We start from the raw sequence: 16,431 nt of genomic DNA, 5'->3' as shown, positions 1-16,431 counted from the left end.
CATGTGGGCACTAACTCAGTGCTAGAGGGACGGCTGGAAAATTAAGGAAAGCTAAATCTATCAAAGAAACGTGGCTGTCTTTTTGTTTGAATCAATTATTTAAAGTTTTTTTTTTTTTTTTTTCATAATATTTATTTGGACTGGAAATGAAGAAATATTGCATTTGAAACATAGTGTGATAATGGAACACACAATAGAATTAGGAAGATTCAATAAATTATAACTAATTTCCTGCCATTTTATGTAATATCAGTCAAGTTAGTTTCTACACAACGCGCGCGCGCGTGTTCGTTTTTTTTTTTTAGTTTCATCTGACCAAAACCCAGTCTCGTTTGAAGTACCAGTAGTGACAGCCAGGGGTGCGTTAACGCACGGGTTTCAACGGGCTGAAGCACAGGGGCCTGCGCTAGGGCAGGGGCCTACTGGCTGCAGGTAGAGTTTGAATAATTGTAGGTTATATATGGGAGTTTGCAGAAGTGACAACAGTGATCTATAAACAAACTCACACTTGTACATTTTCAGGATTCACAATGCAATTTTCGGCGATGCCCATCTGCATGAAAGGAACAAGTGAGCTTAAGGTTTTCCCAAGAGAAACAAAAGTGCACTTCCATGATGTACTTAAAGTGCTCTATTTTCATGCACTAATTGTGCACTTAATTAATATACTACAAAATATTCTTTAGTACTTATACGATAATCTTAAGGACATTTAAGTCGTTTTGAGGCACCCTGAATATGGACAAAAATGCGCTTTTAACGTATTTCTGTATTTAAAAAAAAAAAAAGTATTTACCACTTGTAGAACATTGGTGCACTAAAATGTATAAACCTGGTACCAAGTGACAACACCGTGTGGCGCTCTATCCTCACGAATAGAGAAACTTTGACAAACATTGTAAATAGTAAAAAAAGAAAGTAATTCGAACGACTATGCCAATAAACGCCCATTTCATTACAAATGTTTCTTAGTAATTGTCATTCTACCCTTTTGTTTTATTTCTATGGTCTTATGAGGTTGTGGATGCCACACTCAAAATGGCGCCCTGGACTCTCCATCTCTCTCGCATTCATGTTCCTCCTCCGCTATGCGCTGTCAATCTGTAAAACTCCCACCTGCGCTGTTCGACAGAAGTCTACTAGTGTGTTCACAGGTATGCGAGGTCCTTATCTGTTTAATATGACAGTAAAACGGAGTCCATTATTAGCTGGTAGATTGTACTGTGCTTTGGGGTCAGCTGTGCATGAAGAACTGTGACTCTTTGTTTATGCATGACTTCAGGATTTGTTTACAGTGACTGACACTCACAGCTGAAGGAATATTTCCAAATCTGTAATTTAAATAATTGATAATTGATACCTCAAGTATCTTGTTTTAACTAGTGTTTTAAGTAGTTACTACAATATAGATTCGTTCTATTCGAATTCGCCATAATTTGTATTCTGCTGACATTGTATATGCTGCCATTTCCTGCGGTTCTGTTTTTCTTAAGTGAAGAAACTGTCTGTTTTGATGCATGCATGCTTTGTAAGCTCTATGACATGCATTATTGTTGTTCAGAGGCTCACTTCATCATGGCATTAAGGAGTGTGAGTCGTCTGCTAGTGAACAGCCAGAGATGTGTCCTCTTTACAGCTTCCAGATCACAGAAAACTGCTGCGGCTTCTCCATTGGGTCAGAACAGCAGTTTGTTTTATAAAAGTCTCTGGATATATAATGATATAATGTACACTTATGCACCTTATGCTATTCCAGACCTGTACATTGTTATTTTTTCAGTGGAAAATGACCGTGTCTGTTAATCTTGTCAAAAAAAATAAATCCACTATAACTGTAATCCATACAGTTTTTCGCAATTATATCCCAGGCCTTCTGAAGCCATATATTGAATTCATGTGAAGAACAGATTGAAACTGAAGTCTTTATTCAAATCAAATAATTCATCCAAATCATTATGTAGCAAGAAGATTCTTTAAATAAAAAGTACAACATACAGGTTTGGAACACTATTAAGAGTGAATAAATTTACTTTTTTTAATGAACTCTATTTAAATGTGATTTGATTAGAGTTTTGTGTCATTTTTATCAGCGCATGTTTAATTTCACAGTTCAAGTATAGAATTAAAGTCAAGTTTTTCACACATTTCTATTTTCACATGCATAACACTGTAAAGATTGACAGGTGCATAATTCTATTATTCTATCAGATGCCAAGAAGTCTGGTGAAAAGAAGCAAGTGAAAACACGTATGTTTACTTCATTTGCAGTATTTCTTATGCTCTAAACTTGTGAAGATCTGGTGATCACTAACCTGCATGTCCATTTCTAATATGTCATATAAACCTCAGCTAAAGTGCATTTTAACTGGCGTGATGCTTTGGAGCTGGAGGGTCTCCTGACAGAGGAGGAGATCATGATTCGGGACTCCTTTCGCACCTACTGCCAAGAGAAGCTCATGCCACGCATCCTGATGGCCAACAGAAATGAAGGTGTGCATATATTTATATCACATGGACAGTTTACAATAGGACTTCTAAAATGGGCTACCTTTTGTGTAGGGTGTTTAGTTTCCATTGATTGATTTCCATCATTTTAAAACTAACTGCCCCTTGTTCTCCACTAGTTTTTCATCGTGAGATTGTGTCTGAGATGGGAGAACTTGGTGTTTTGGGACCCACCATTAAAGGTACGCACAATATATCAGTCCCATTTTGGTTAGCAGATTTAAATCTCTGATTTAATTCAGTTAATTTAATTTATACATGCACTGCACGTTTCTGAGTGAAGAGTGGCACTGTGTTCATTTACACGAAAGCAGCTCATGATTCAGTGTTTTCAGCGTCTCAGAGCAGCTCAGTTCACAGTAAATGCTGCTCCACACAAACTCATCTCTGCATCTGCTCTGAGTTTGGGTCACTTATAATGCATTATAATAATTTTTTTTCCCCAGAAAAGAAATATTTTTCCCTAAATCATGCAGCCCTATATTAGAGAATTTTAAAATATACCCTTCTGTCATCTAATACCTAGTCAGGAAATGCAGAACTGATTGCTTGTTTACCATCTATACCAGGGGTTCCCAAAACTCCCAAATCAATCACACCTGATTAAACTCATCAGCTCATTAGTAGCAACTCCAAGAGCTGAAATGGGTGTGTCAGACAAAGGAGACAAGCAAAATGTGCAGTGTTGGGGAGGCTCCAGGAACGAGTTTGGGAACCCCTGATCTATACAGTATGTTTCTGTAACTCTCTTTCACTCCTGCTCACTTCCCTATCAAGGTTACGGCTGCGCTGGCACAAGTTACGTGGCGTACGGTCTCATCGCGCGTGAGGTGGAGCGAGTGGACAGCGGCTATCGCTCGGTCATGAGTGTGCAGTCCTCGCTGGTCATGCACCCCATCAATGCTTACGGAACTGAGGAGCAGAAGGAGAAATACCTGCCCAGACTGGGTAAGACTACAAAATCAATAGCCAAACTTTTAGAAAATGTGTCTGCAAAAAATGTTAATGGTTTACATTCTTTATCTATTGATTTTAGGCTTCAAATATTGTTCATAAGATTCATCCACTATTGTCTGTGTTTTGCAGCACGAGGAGAGATTCTAGGTTGTTTTGGACTGACAGAACCAAATCACGGCAGTGACCCAGGCAGCATGGAGACCAGGGCCAAGTACAACCCGTCCAGTCGCACCTTCACCCTCACTGGCTCCAAGACTTGGTAGGTTCAGTGCCGCTCTTATGTAATGCACAAGCTTTATTACAAAAGTAAAGAATAGCGAAGTTAAAAAACTGCATGGATGAACTCAAGAAATCACCATTTGCACAAAATTAGAAAGTTAAGCAACATTCTCTGGCATTTACAAATGGTGTCCACATGGTGGTGCCATGAGCCTTTAAACCAGGGGTCTCCAACCCTGCTCCTGGAGAGCTACCAAAGTCACTAGAAGGCAAGGCTGCAACCATTAGCTGAAAAAGCGTAATGGCTAAAGCTAAGGCTTTTGGTCTGGCAGTATGTGGGAAAGGAGACCAGAGGCCATTTTTTTTTTAATGGATGTCAATGGAGGAGAGGCTTCACTACGCTGAATAAACAGCCTTTTATAGAGGAAACGTCTAATCATTTAATGAATTGACAGCCTATTGGCTAATCTTCAACATGTTTTACACTACTTAATGGACAGCTGCGGCCGCTGTGCTGTAGTGATGTATTTTTGTTGTCCAACCTTGAAGTTTGCATCACCCTGTTTCACTTGTCAAAACGCCAGTAGAATTTTCTATTGGCTTTTGGATTACTGCAGAATATTGGCATGATTTTGACATCATTATGATGATAATCTTCTCAAATTAATACAGCTATTATAAATTTCGAAGCCTAAACATAATTTTCAAGGGGTTACAAGGGGATGTTAGTGATATTTAGTAGAGTAACGTGAAAAACTTGAGCTTGTTAACCACAGACCTAATTTTAGGCATATAACCAAAAACCCATTCAAACAACCAACTGACTTAAAGACAATGGAACAATAAGTGCTAAAATACTCATTTGTTTATGGGTTTTAGGACTCATTCCTGAATCTCGTCTGTCATCTCACACTTACCCCCATCTCTTACACAGGATTACGAACTCACCAGTGGCTGATATCTGTGTGGTTTGGGCCAAATGTGAGGATGGGAAGATACGTGGCTTCATCTTGGAGCGTGGCATGAAGGGTTTGTCCACTCCTAACATCGAAGGCAAGTTCTCCCTGCGGGCTTCTGCCACCGGCATGATCATCATGGACGAGGTGGAAGTGCCAGAGGAAAACCTGCTGCCCGAAGTCACAGGACTGGCGGTGAGTGAGAGACATTGCATGAGAAACACTGGCTCAGGGTTTATTGGCTTTATTATTAGTAGACGAACAAATAAAAGCAATGCTAGATATGAAGTCTTTCAAAAATAATGGTAAAGCACTAGCTTACAGAAACCAGAGCTGTAGTCATTAATAATTAGAAATCTGACCTATTCTCTTAGCAAGTGTGTGCAACTATGAGAAACCTTTATTGTAAAAACACAAGAGAAATCAACAGAGCATCAGAACAGAATGTTTATTTTTGGACTGTAATCAAGCACTTCCTGCCAGCCTTGAAGGATCTGAATTAAAGCAGTAATAGTTGGCCTGTTAGCCAATGATGCATGATGTGAAGTAATTTTCCTCCAGAAGTACATCTCTTCATACACTCTTTAAAATACAACTGACCTATGAAATTTGGTGGTAGTGTGACCAATCCTTGTTTGGTCAACTGTGGTTTAGTTCTTGTTGATCCATACAAAAATGGACGATGACCAACAATTCAGCAAATTGAATTACAAATTGTTTTACACATTTCTTACCCCATTGGCCAGATTGCAGTTGTAGTATTCCGCTGGTCTGAAGTGTTTTTTCTATTTCAGCAGTCAGGGAAGCAAATTTCCTCAGAATTTTGGGAAAAATTCTTATTATATACAAATATTGTTTGCAGAGGAATTATTTCCAGGTAAAGACACTCATTCCATATGAAGCAGCAGGCCACAAATCCTAGTATCCAATCAAAATCTTTTCAGGCTGATTTAATGGATAAAAAGCAAAAAATAAACAAGCTTAAAGCACAATCTTCATGCAAGCCACATAGGGGACGTCGTAGCTTAATGGTTAGAGAGTCGGACTCTTAACCAAGCCAAAGGTTGCGAGTTTGAGTCTCAGGTCCCGCAGGAATTGTAGGTGGGGGCAGTGAAGGCACAGCGCTCTCCCCACCTCAATACCACGACTGAGATGCCCTTGAGCAAGGCTCTGAACCCCCAACTGCTCCCCGGGCACCGCAGCATAAATGGCTGCTCACTGCTCCAGGTGTGTGTTCACGGCAGGGGCGTAGATTACGCGGGGGACGCGGGGGACGTGTCCCCCCCACTTTTTATAAAAAGTAAATTCGTCCCCCGCACTTTTTCATCGGACAGTTGTGTTCTCGACATGTTGAGGTTTTAATGGAGCAATGTATATAAATGCAGAATGATTTAAAATTCAAAGAGACAGGATCATTTATACATGACGTTTACGTTTCCATGCCAATCAGTCACTCAGTTTGTGACGTCACGACATGCCCAGGCTCGCGCCCGCGGTCCCGCGCTGTATCCATCATTCATTAGAGGTCGAGATGAGTTCAAAGCGGCAAGAAACTCTTCACTCCTTTTTTACGAAAAAGTCAAGCAGTGTAAGTTGGCATGTGGTATCCGAATAATGTTGCACAATGTTGAGTGACTCTGCCTATTGCTCTTGCTGAATAAATAGCAAGTTTTGATGTTCATTATACGGAGAAATAAAAAGCTGCCTGGACAAACATGCACTTATTTATTTTCAGTGTATTTTTCCGTAACTCTTTTGTGACGTCTTTTATTTTAACACGTATGTATGTTATCAGAACCCTTCAAATAAGAATAAAGATAATGTTGAACTGAGATTTTACAGCGTTTGCAGCATTGTGACACTCTGCCAATTCTACATGATGTAGGCCTATTTCAATCAAGTATGCAAGCACTGATCTGATACAGGACCGATCTTAATTTAGGGCTGCTCTGTCATTATTGCACTAATTTGACGTTTTTATGTGTTGTCAAGAATGAACAAGAAACAGTCAGCCTAGGTTTGTTAGGACAGAATCAGGACGACACACAGTGACTGACAGGTGAGAAGAGTGGCTTTTAACACCTGGCTGTTTTTACATTGTATATAATCTATAATACACAAGCGTTTGTAGGATTATATATGGACCAATCATAGAAAACACATAATTAGTCAAATATAGAAAAATAAAAAATATGATGAACAACTTCTCAGCTATAATTTTTAACTACAGTAGGTAATTATTAGCTGGCATATTGGTTGTTTATTAGTACTTAAGCACATGTTAATTCTGTATTCTTCATGACCATATTCTGCATCCCATAATCCTAAACTTAACAACTACAACGACTACCTTACAAGCTATTAATAAGCAGTAAATGAAGAGTTTATTGAAGTAAAAGTCATAGTTAATAGTGAATATGTGTTTATCATTCTAAAGTGTTAAAAAATAATTTAGGATACAAATGATTGGTTATTGTCCAGCAGTGTACTTAATGTGTTATTTTCTTCTGTATGTCACTATTCCCTGTATGTACATGTTTCAAACACTGCTTTATTTGCTATAGACAGAGGCAGAAGTGCATTCACAGATGAGAGTGAATGAGGCAGAGAGTTTCAGTGGTAAAGATTATTTACAGCATTGTCTATGATAAGATATTTCTTTTAACATAGACTAATCAGACTAATGTATAATAGAACAGAACAGAATAAAGAAGTATGTGAATGTGCAAGTATCCATTACTGTGAGCCATGTACTCTACATACAACACACAGAAAATACAGTTTGAAATATGTAAACAATAGTACCCTTATAAGGACATCTTTGTAACTTATACTCAAAAAGGTGCACATATAGAGTACCAATATGTACCGTAATGTACAACTATGAAACTTTTTGGGGTAAATAAGGTACAAAGATGTGCTTTTAAGGGTACTGTCCCAGTGACAAGCTGTTGTATTTCTTTCTTTCTTTTTTCTCTCTTTCTTTCCTTCTATTTTACAATCATATATAATAATATAATCATAAAGCATATTAAGCAAAAAGGTATGATTAAAAATAAAACCTGTCAATTAGACAAGGGTTAACTGAAAAAAAAACAACAACAAAAAACAGGTATAACACTAGACATTCCGTCCCCCCCACTTTTGAAATGATGGCTACGCCCCTGGTTCACGGTGTGTGTGTGCACTTTGGATGGGTTAAATGCAGAGCACGAATTCCGAGTATGGGTCACCATACTTGGTCGTATGTCACATCACTTTCACTTTCATACAGGGACCAGGGATGCAAATTAGATGCATATGCTTTAATCTTTAAAAAAAAAACTATATCGCTCAGGCCAATTCATTGACCAATTGTTGACCATTTTGTGATTCATTAACACAAGTCATAATCAGCCCTTTTTTCAGTTCCAAACTCTATTGACCACCTTGTCAATGCAAAATACAGTTGTTTTTTTTAACTTTCATTACATAATGCTAATATACTCATGATTTTCTTCCACGTTTACCAGGGTCCGTTTGGGTGTCTGAATAATGCTCGCTATGGCATTGCTTGGGGAGCTTTGGGAGCCGCAGAGTTTTGTTTCCACGCCGCACGACAGTACACACTGGACAGGTCAGAACACATCTGTTATCTAATGACCTTAATGTGAAAAGGGTGGAAGAATTTCAATACGGAAATGTTAATGTAAGTAAATTTGTTTGCTTCCAGTTTATTGCTTGCTAAGATTGTCTATCCTTGTTGTTAAATTCTTTATGGTTCTTGCAGATGTTGTTTTTCAGCATGCAACATAATCTATAATGTTCCCATTAGAATCCAGTTTGGAGTTCCTCTAGCCAGAAACCAGCTGATCCAGAAGAAAATGGCAGACATGTTAACCGAGATCACCATCGGCCTGCAGTCGTGTCTTCAACTTGGCCGACTGATAGATGAGAAAAAGTGATGTTCAACTTTATGCTGCTGCAGTTTGGACTGGATTTATATATTTGGATATTATTTTTGTGAGGATGCAAGAGTCGAGTATGGAACTGAGAAAGACAAATATTTGGTGCAATTAATTCCTTCCACGGGGTCATTGAAACACAGCAATTATCTGTATTTTTAAATATGTGATTTAATGTGGGGAAAATGTTTAACTGAATAAAAATAAACCCCTAATGCACAATCTTTACTCTCCAAACTACATTCACAGAGTGGCTCCAGAGATGATATCTATGCTAAAGAGGAATTCCTGCGGTAAAGCCCTGGATATCGCTAGGCAGGCACGAGACATGCTGGGAGGAAATGGCATCGCGGACGAGTATCACATCATTCGTCACCTCATGAACCTGGAAGCCGTCAACACTTATGAAGGTCAGAGAGAGTGAAGGAGATGTGAACAAAGTGATTAGATCAGGCATTACAGAGAAACCAATCTGTAATCCCTGCTTCGAACTTCCTGATCCTCGTCACTACACAGGCAGGAGTTTTGTAATGCTTTCCTTTGTAATCCCGATCATATTCTTAAAAGCTCAAAGTTACATATTTTTGGAGGACGTCTGCAAGTTGCATTAGAGCATTTTTCATATTATTTTATATTCTATTACTAAGCAAAACCTGATTGTCTCATAAGTGTCTAAAGTCTCATAAGTTTTCCCCAAGCTCTACATGTCACTAAACATTGATTGTGTTCTTTTGTAGGTACCCATGATATCCATGCCCTGATCTTGGGCAGAGCCATCACTGGACTGCAGTCCTTCACAGTGGACAAATGAGCTGCTGTCACATCATGTCCACTGACTGCTGCTGCCTTTGACCTACAGCCCATATAGTTCCTGAATGCTTTTAAAGTTTGCATTATTTACCGTTACAGCTGACTTGAAATCGTCGATACAATATTCTCTGAGTCTGGTAGCAGTATTTTAATTAATGTGTGTCATTTTGAATGTCTGTACTTTATGTAGCCTTTGTCAGAGATCTATTTTTCTATGCTCTAACTAGATTACAACACACTGAATTAACATTTGATTGCAGATTTTTAAGTAGATTTGTAAAGAAATGCACCAAGGATCGCAGAGATGAAAAGTGCATGTTATTGTTTGTACATTGATGTATTATAGAAAGATTTCAAAGAAGTTTTGAAAAGAATTGTTTACTGTAGTTGAACAAAAGTTTAAATATTATAGTGTTTCCGCATTGAATTTCATTACACAGATTGTACGAGGGTCTCTAGGGTCTGTTATCTAATCCTAATTTTATAATGATGCTGTTTCTTGCTATCTGTATCTATTTAGAGCAGCTCATTTGTATTGAGAAAGCCATAAAGAGAATTGGCGACAGATTAAATGAGTTTTCAATAACTAATGCTGTGGGAAAAAGCCTTAATCCTACAAAGCTCTAACTTTAGTTATTGAAACACAAATAATGCGGTTACCCAAACACATTTGCCGAGGTTTAGAAGGAATGATAGTAAAAGACCTTTAGGTAAACCATGTAATCCATCAAAAATTTATTTTACTTTACTTTAAATACAGTCAAATTAGCATATTCATGTGCATTTGAAATTTCTATAACATACTATTGTTAAAAAAAAAAAAAAATTGAAATGTTTGAACAGTTCCTCAAGTTAAAGTTTGTTAAATTAAACAAGCCTCTGTTATGATGTATGTAAATACCATGAGTAACACACAAATCATATAAGTGTACCCCGTCTTACAGTTACAGTTTGATTGGTTTAGTTGTGCATCTACTGCTCTGTGCTGTGCTGCAGGCCCTTATTGATGGTGGCCAGAGTTTGACTGGCTCCCTGTAGCTCTATACTCAGCTGACTGCTTCTCTCCAGCACCTCCGACAGCTCAGTGATGCTGGCCTCCATGCCCTGACTGTGCTGCTCATAATACTCAAACATCTGCTCCTTCACCTGTTGACACATCTCACTCACCTGCACAGACACACAAAGCAATAGTTCACCCAGAAATTCAGATATGCTGAATATTTACTCCGACTCCGAGGTGTAGAATTTGTTTCTTTATCAGACAAGAGGTTTGATTCGTGTGGATTATTGTGATGATTTTATTAGCTGTTTGGACTGTCATTCTGCGGCACCCATTAATTGCAGAGGATCCACTGGTGAGCAAGTGATATGATGCTAAATTTCTCCAAATCTGTTCTGATGAAGAAACAAACTCTACATCTTGAATGGCCTGAGGAAAAGTTTCAGGAAAAGTTTACATTTTCAGCAAATGTTCAATTTAGGCTAATTATTCCCTTAAATGTCTAAATGTACAGTGTTTGCATTAAAAATATATGAAGGTTTTATATATTATAATTCTTTAGGCCAGTTGTTGCTGAGCCAAGTAACATAATTAGTTATTAACAAGCACTAACATTTTATGCATATATGCAACAAAAGCATAAAGAATATGCTATTAGCTCCCATGGAGACCATTTGGATGTTAAGTTCCTTCAGAAGTTTCCTCTAAAAATTTGTCAACCCCAAAACCACTCAAAGGTTTGAGACCTTGGAAATGTGTATACAAGTTGTTCGAAAAATATTCACACCATAATGAATACATCAGATTGCATAGAAAAAAAATTTAATTTGAAAATAATAATAATGAAATAAAATTATTTTTATTCTTTTCTAAAATAGTAATAAAAATATCATAAAAACGGTTAAAACAGGAGTAATATTACTGTTAATAATAATAATTACAGGTCAATATTGGCTGATATTTTGAGAAAATCCACATGTACCTGGTTGGCTTAACTAAATGCCAAATCCTGTTTAAAAATATTTGATTGTGTAAAATGTATCATGCATATAAATATATACTGTACATGTAATATATATATAAAAAACATGCATAGGAACATGAAATTAAAATGTGCATACAATGCATGAAATTAAAATGTTGCAGAATTTAATTTTTATCATCCTTTTAAATATAAGTTTTATGATACACATATTCTGATATATCTATTATATTTATATATGTTGGTATTATTTCAGCCAACTGCACTGGCTACATAAAAAACACAATATCAGTCAAGTACTAATGGTTCTTATGTCTTTATCTGTTTCTTAGCATCTGTTGTAGTGTTGTGTACCTTTTTAATGAGCTTTTCCTCAAAGCTGTTCATCACATGTTGGTCCATGGCCCGCCTCTCATTGATTCTCTCAATAAGGTCCTGTGCTTTCTTTCCAACCTCTTCTATTCGTGAACTTGTGGGAGCCAACACAGCTGCTTCTTCCATAGTACTGTTTCCCGGCGAACTTCTAGTCGAGGTTTTTGAAACTCCGATACCTGAGTCCTCACTGTTACAGGGTTAAAAACAAAACGAGTGAAATATCTGTAAATATAATTAACAACAACAAACAAGCAAGAATATTTTTTATTACTGGTTCACCTTTGTTGCTCATTGCTGTCATCCAGACTAACAAATGACAGAGTTTCACCTGTTGAGTTAAAACCATCATCTGGCACCTGAATCGAAAGGAAATTCACCTTAGCAGCAATACTAGACCATTATCAGATATTTGACAGTTTTAGTCTAAAATCATATGTACCTTTGCTGATGAGTGGTGATGACCAGCTTTGGGTGTTGACTGCAAGGCCATAGAGCCTGAATTTCCAAAGAAGTACTGTGCCATAGCCTGAAAAACATAATATATCACACTTATGTAAACATTAACATAACAGATACATGTACATATAATGTACATCATTCAAAAACCTAACGTTACAGTCATTATAACACAGTGCGGTGATTTCATGATTATACTTTGAGCTCCAAAGTACGTCGAAGACTACAATGATACTATTATCGTACATGTAATTCATATGGTACCTAAATAATGCATAATTTCACGACAAATAACGTAAGTCAAATGTACAGTTTTACGCTTCGCGTTCATATTAACGTTAGCATATTAAATTCTTATTTTGTTACTAGCTCGTTGCTTAGCCAATCTGAAGGACTTAAACTTACTCTCTTTAATGTGTCACCGTCGAGTAATGTGTCTCTGGGGTTCTTCTAAACCGTAATAGTAACAAAGTAACAAATGAGTAGAAATTTTGTTCACTTTTATCGGAGTTGTTTACAGTTTAAATCTACAGCGCGCAATGACGCACGTGACGTGCACGCGCGTGTGATTCGACAGCTAATTATATAATTTTACCACAAATATATCTATTTTTCATATCGACATTTTCCAGAATAACTTATTTTTAAATAAATAATTATTTATAAAAAATAGATTACTTGATCTATGCGTGTATACTATGTCCAGTACACCACGGTATTTTGGGGGATTTAAACAGTGAGTTTAATAGGGAGACCTGCTCTCATAATTTGCACTACTGTCTCAGGTCAGCATCTGAGGAGCAACCATTAATCCGTAAATGGAAATACATTCAGGCCTGGCCTCACTGGCCCAGAACATAATGGACTGTAATAAAGAGATGAATGAGTGTCAGAGGACACAGATAATCCCTGCTATTGCTGAGCCAGCTGGACAACCAGGAGCAAAGAACAAGCATTTGCACTATGATAAAAAAAAGGCTATTGTTTAACTTTTATGTAGATGAGTTTGTTTCTTTATCAGAACACATTTGGAGAAATTTAGCATTACATCACTTGCTCACCAATTGATCATCTGCAGTGAATGGGTGCCGCCAGAATAAGAGTCCAAGCATCTGATAAAACAATAATCCACAAGTAATCCACATCACTCCAGTCCATCAGTTAACACCTAGTAAAGTGAAAAGCTGTCTCGTTTGAATCAGGAGAGAAATATGCAGTTTTTATTTACAAGCAAAAAAACGTTCAAAACAGACCTAAACAAATATGTCAGTGGACTTTGATGTGAGAGGACAATGTTATTATGAGAGGAAGCATTATTATGGATTATGGACGTTAATTGATGGACTGGATTGGTGTGGATTACATGTGCATTATTATGATGTTTTTTATCAGCTGTTTGGACTCTCATTCTGACGGCACCCATTCACTGCAGAAGGTCATTCAGAAGAAACAAACTCATCTACATCTTGGATGGCTTAAGGGTGAGTACATTTTCAGCAAATTTTCATTTTTGGGTGAACTATTTTTTAATGTTAGTTAATAAAAAATACAATTGTTCATTGCTTGTTCATGTTAGTTAAGTGCTTTAACTAATGTTAACAGATACAGCTTTTGGTTTTAATAATGTAGAGATTAATAAATGCTGTAGAAGTATTGTTTATTGTTATTTCATGTTAACTTTCACATTTCATGTTTTCATGTTTATTGTTATTTCATCTCATGTTATGGTTGTTTTATGAGTGTATTATGACATAATTTCCAGGACACTGACTTCTAGTAGGGACACACACACACCAAAAAAAAGAGAAAATGGTGGACAAATGTTGAAAGTCAAACCAGGTGCCAGATTTCATTTAAAAGCTCATCCAAAATTAGAAAACAGTGAGGGACACAGAGAAGGGAACAGGATGTTGTGAAAGCATGATGTCAATCTACTGATGATTAGAGAGGCAGTATCTGATATAAACCCATGTGCTGACACATTATCACAGAAAGATCATATTCATCAGCACTAAATATCATGACTGCTCAGCTTTTGTTCACCTCAAAACAGACACAATTCCCAAGAAGAAAACATAGGAGAGTCAGGGGCTAGATGTCCCAGGACTGCAGTCAAAACTTCAAGACATGTGTTAATGCATTCAGAAATAAAAATGAGAAATTATAAGTAAATAGATATTTGCCAACTGCACTAAATTGCACATTTTTGCTCAGCTTGGGCCTCTGAATAAAATTGAGGGTTTCCCCCGCCTAAAGTATGAGCTCCATATTCGCATATAAGCCATTAAAACATGATGTATCATATATGATACTCAAAAATATATATATATATATATATTTTTTATAATTATATATATATAATTGTTTTTTTTTTTGTTCATCTCCCATAAGCACTCTGTCTTGCGCAATTATTCTTATGATCCTTACTGCAGGGGTCAAGCTAGAGAGCTGGAAATCCATCAGGAAATATGCAGAGGAAATAAAAAGCCTTTCATGTAGTCCAATACAACAACTAACACGGGCGGCTCATGGTCTTCTGTCAAGCTATGCTGATTTTGAAGAGGGCTATTATGAAATCAGCAAATCCTGCACAAGCTCAAATGTTATGTAAGAGCAATACTGCTTAGCTGTAGCTTAAAATTAATTTGACAATATCCTGCCCCTTCATCCTGAATTTAGTCAAAAAGAGGGCACACTTTTCTTTCATGTTACTCAGTGACAATGCAATTCGAAAAATACTCAACATAAAAAGAGTGCTTCTTAATTAAGCGTGACAAACAAAAAGAAAAGTCTCTAATCTTCATTGACTTTTTAGTCTGGACTTTGTACCACCACAAACTCCAAGCCTAATAGGCATCTAAATAAAGGTCCAACCAAACGTTTTCATGAAGAACAAATCTCAGAAAGGAGATCCTAGACCCTTCCGCCAGTTATTTATAGTGAAACACGTTTTTGTTAACTGTAAAAAAAAATCTACATATTTTATTTCAAATATTTATTTGAAGCCTTCATGACAAGAAACATTCATGACAAGCTCTCAGCTTAAGAGATGTACTATGTCCTTTAGCATTTGACTACCATCCTGTAAATCTAGTACAAGAATAACACCACTAATGTCATACAAGCGTTGCTCTATCAAATGCTATTTAAGCTTCAGTGTGAAAGTCATACATGCATGTTGTTTTGTTGTTCGGTGTGTCTTACTTACTCTACTGGGTCTTTACGAGCAGTAAAGTTGGAAATTGTATCCAAAATAAAACTGGTTAGTAGTCAAAATTAGTATTTTCATCAGCTGAATAAATCTCTAGTAAACAGAAGTGGTAACCATAGCAACGGAACTTGGCCAAAGCAACGTAATACTATTTATCACTTTTTATAGATGTTCATGAATTAAATAAAAAATAGTTTAATATTTTAGCGTCGCCAAAAAAATTGGACTACGAAAAATCTTGAGAAAAATCTTGTTTCTGTTTTGGAACAGCTTTGTGAAAAGCGCAAAGAATTTGAGTTATAAATGTTATTGTTTCATGACATGTCGGACGAGCTGATCATGTCACGCACAATGATCAGCAAAGCCAAGATTAGTCTGATAAACTGGAATTAACAGGTGTCAATGAGAAAACAGGTCTTTTCGGAGAGATCACCGTGTTCGCGGAATCCCCGACTTAATTAAACGAATTAAAGGACTTGGGACGCGGCCAACGGCGGCATTATCAACTTCTTGGAGGCGGGGTGAAAGGAAACCATCTACCTCTGTCCAGTGATTCAAACCGGGCGGAAAGTGGGCGGTCTTGGAAAAGTACTCCGGTCTGATTGATAACGTTAACCGAGAGAGTCGCGCGACAGCGAGGCTTCAGCACCACGGACAGCGCGCAGACGCGCATGCGCAACACGCTTCTGTCGATCTGGGACTTGCGTGAAGAAGCTCTTCTACAGGCACTGAAGAATAAACTGATGAAGGTGAGCACACAAGTTTTAATATTTAAATTAAACTCTTCAGAAATAAACAGAACAATATATGCATTAAAATCTGTTCAAATTATCTCACTTCTCCAGATTATTATAAAGCGAGGAGCGTTTAATCAGAGATCAAAGCAACTTTCAACGGCGACAATTTCGTGAAAGAAACGTCAACCATAATCGCTATTTTTGGACGAAATAAAGGCTGGTAATGAATTCTCTCAACGTAACAAGTTTGAACTTTACGGATAAGACAGGACATGCTTT

General features: G+C 37.2%; 2 protein-coding genes across 4 annotated transcripts; one reads left to right on the top strand and one right to left on the bottom strand.

Annotated features, from left to right (window-relative positions):
* Nucleotides 1-1,012: 1,012 nt before the first annotated feature.
* On the top strand, nt 1,013-10,932 carry LOC306859984 (glutaryl-CoA dehydrogenase, mitochondrial-like; the record flags this gene model as incomplete). The annotated part of the gene is made up of 12 exons (XM_079401466.1): nt 1,013-1,154; nt 1,562-1,675; nt 2,209-2,247; nt 2,350-2,490; nt 2,625-2,687; nt 3,283-3,453; nt 3,592-3,721; nt 4,616-4,832; nt 8,150-8,253; nt 8,452-8,577; nt 8,831-8,991; nt 9,319-10,932. 12 exons carry the CDS (start codon nt 1,013-1,015, stop codon nt 9,390-9,392), a joined length of 1,482 nt encoding a protein of 493 aa, XP_079257592.1. The 3' UTR covers nt 9,393-10,932.
* On the bottom strand, nt 9,751-16,074 carry LOC306848071 (synaptonemal complex central element protein 2-like). Of its 3 annotated transcripts, none has more exons than XM_079382397.1 (5): nt 15,413-15,523; nt 12,188-12,274; nt 12,028-12,104; nt 11,728-11,935; nt 9,751-10,558 (listed from the first exon to the last, which is right to left on the bottom strand). In XM_079382397.1, the coding sequence occupies exons 2-5, from the start codon at nt 12,269-12,271 to the stop codon at nt 10,364-10,366; spliced, it is 564 nt and encodes a 187-aa protein (XP_079238523.1). In that variant the 5' UTR covers nt 12,272-12,274; nt 15,413-15,523; the 3' UTR covers nt 9,751-10,363. The 3 variants fall into 3 exon arrangements, with proteins under 3 accessions (XP_079238523.1, XP_079238522.1, XP_079238524.1); XM_079382396.1 differs by lacking the exon at nt 15,413-15,523 and adding an exon at nt 12,610-12,771 and having other exon boundaries at nt 9,758-10,558; XM_079382398.1 differs by lacking the exon at nt 15,413-15,523 and adding an exon at nt 15,956-16,074 and having other exon boundaries at nt 10,105-10,558.
* Nucleotides 16,075-16,431: the final 357 nt, after the last annotated feature.

This window comes from Barbus barbus, assembly GCF_936440315.1.
Source record: "Barbus barbus genome assembly, chromosome: 3".
NCBI lineage: Eukaryota > Metazoa > Chordata > Actinopteri > Cypriniformes > Cyprinidae > Barbus > Barbus barbus.
Note: the sequence above shows the minus strand (reverse complement) of the source record. Positions and strands in the feature narration are given on the sequence as shown.

What these genes read in the sequence shown, in the direction of transcription:
- LOC306848071 (XM_079382398.1), bottom strand. Translation starts at nt 12,271, where the DNA reads ATGGCACAGTACTTCTTTGGAAATTCAGGCTCTATGGCCTTGCAGTCA. An exon ending in ATCACCACTCATCAGCAAAG is followed by an intron (nt 12,105 to 12,187) that starts GTACATATGATT and finishes CTTTCGATTCAG; the next exon opens with GTGCCAGATGATGGTTTTAA. An exon ending in AGGAAAAGCTCATTAAAAAG is followed by an intron (nt 10,559 to 11,727) that starts GTACACAACACT and finishes GTGTCTGTGCAG; the next exon opens with GTGAGTGAGATGTGTCAACA.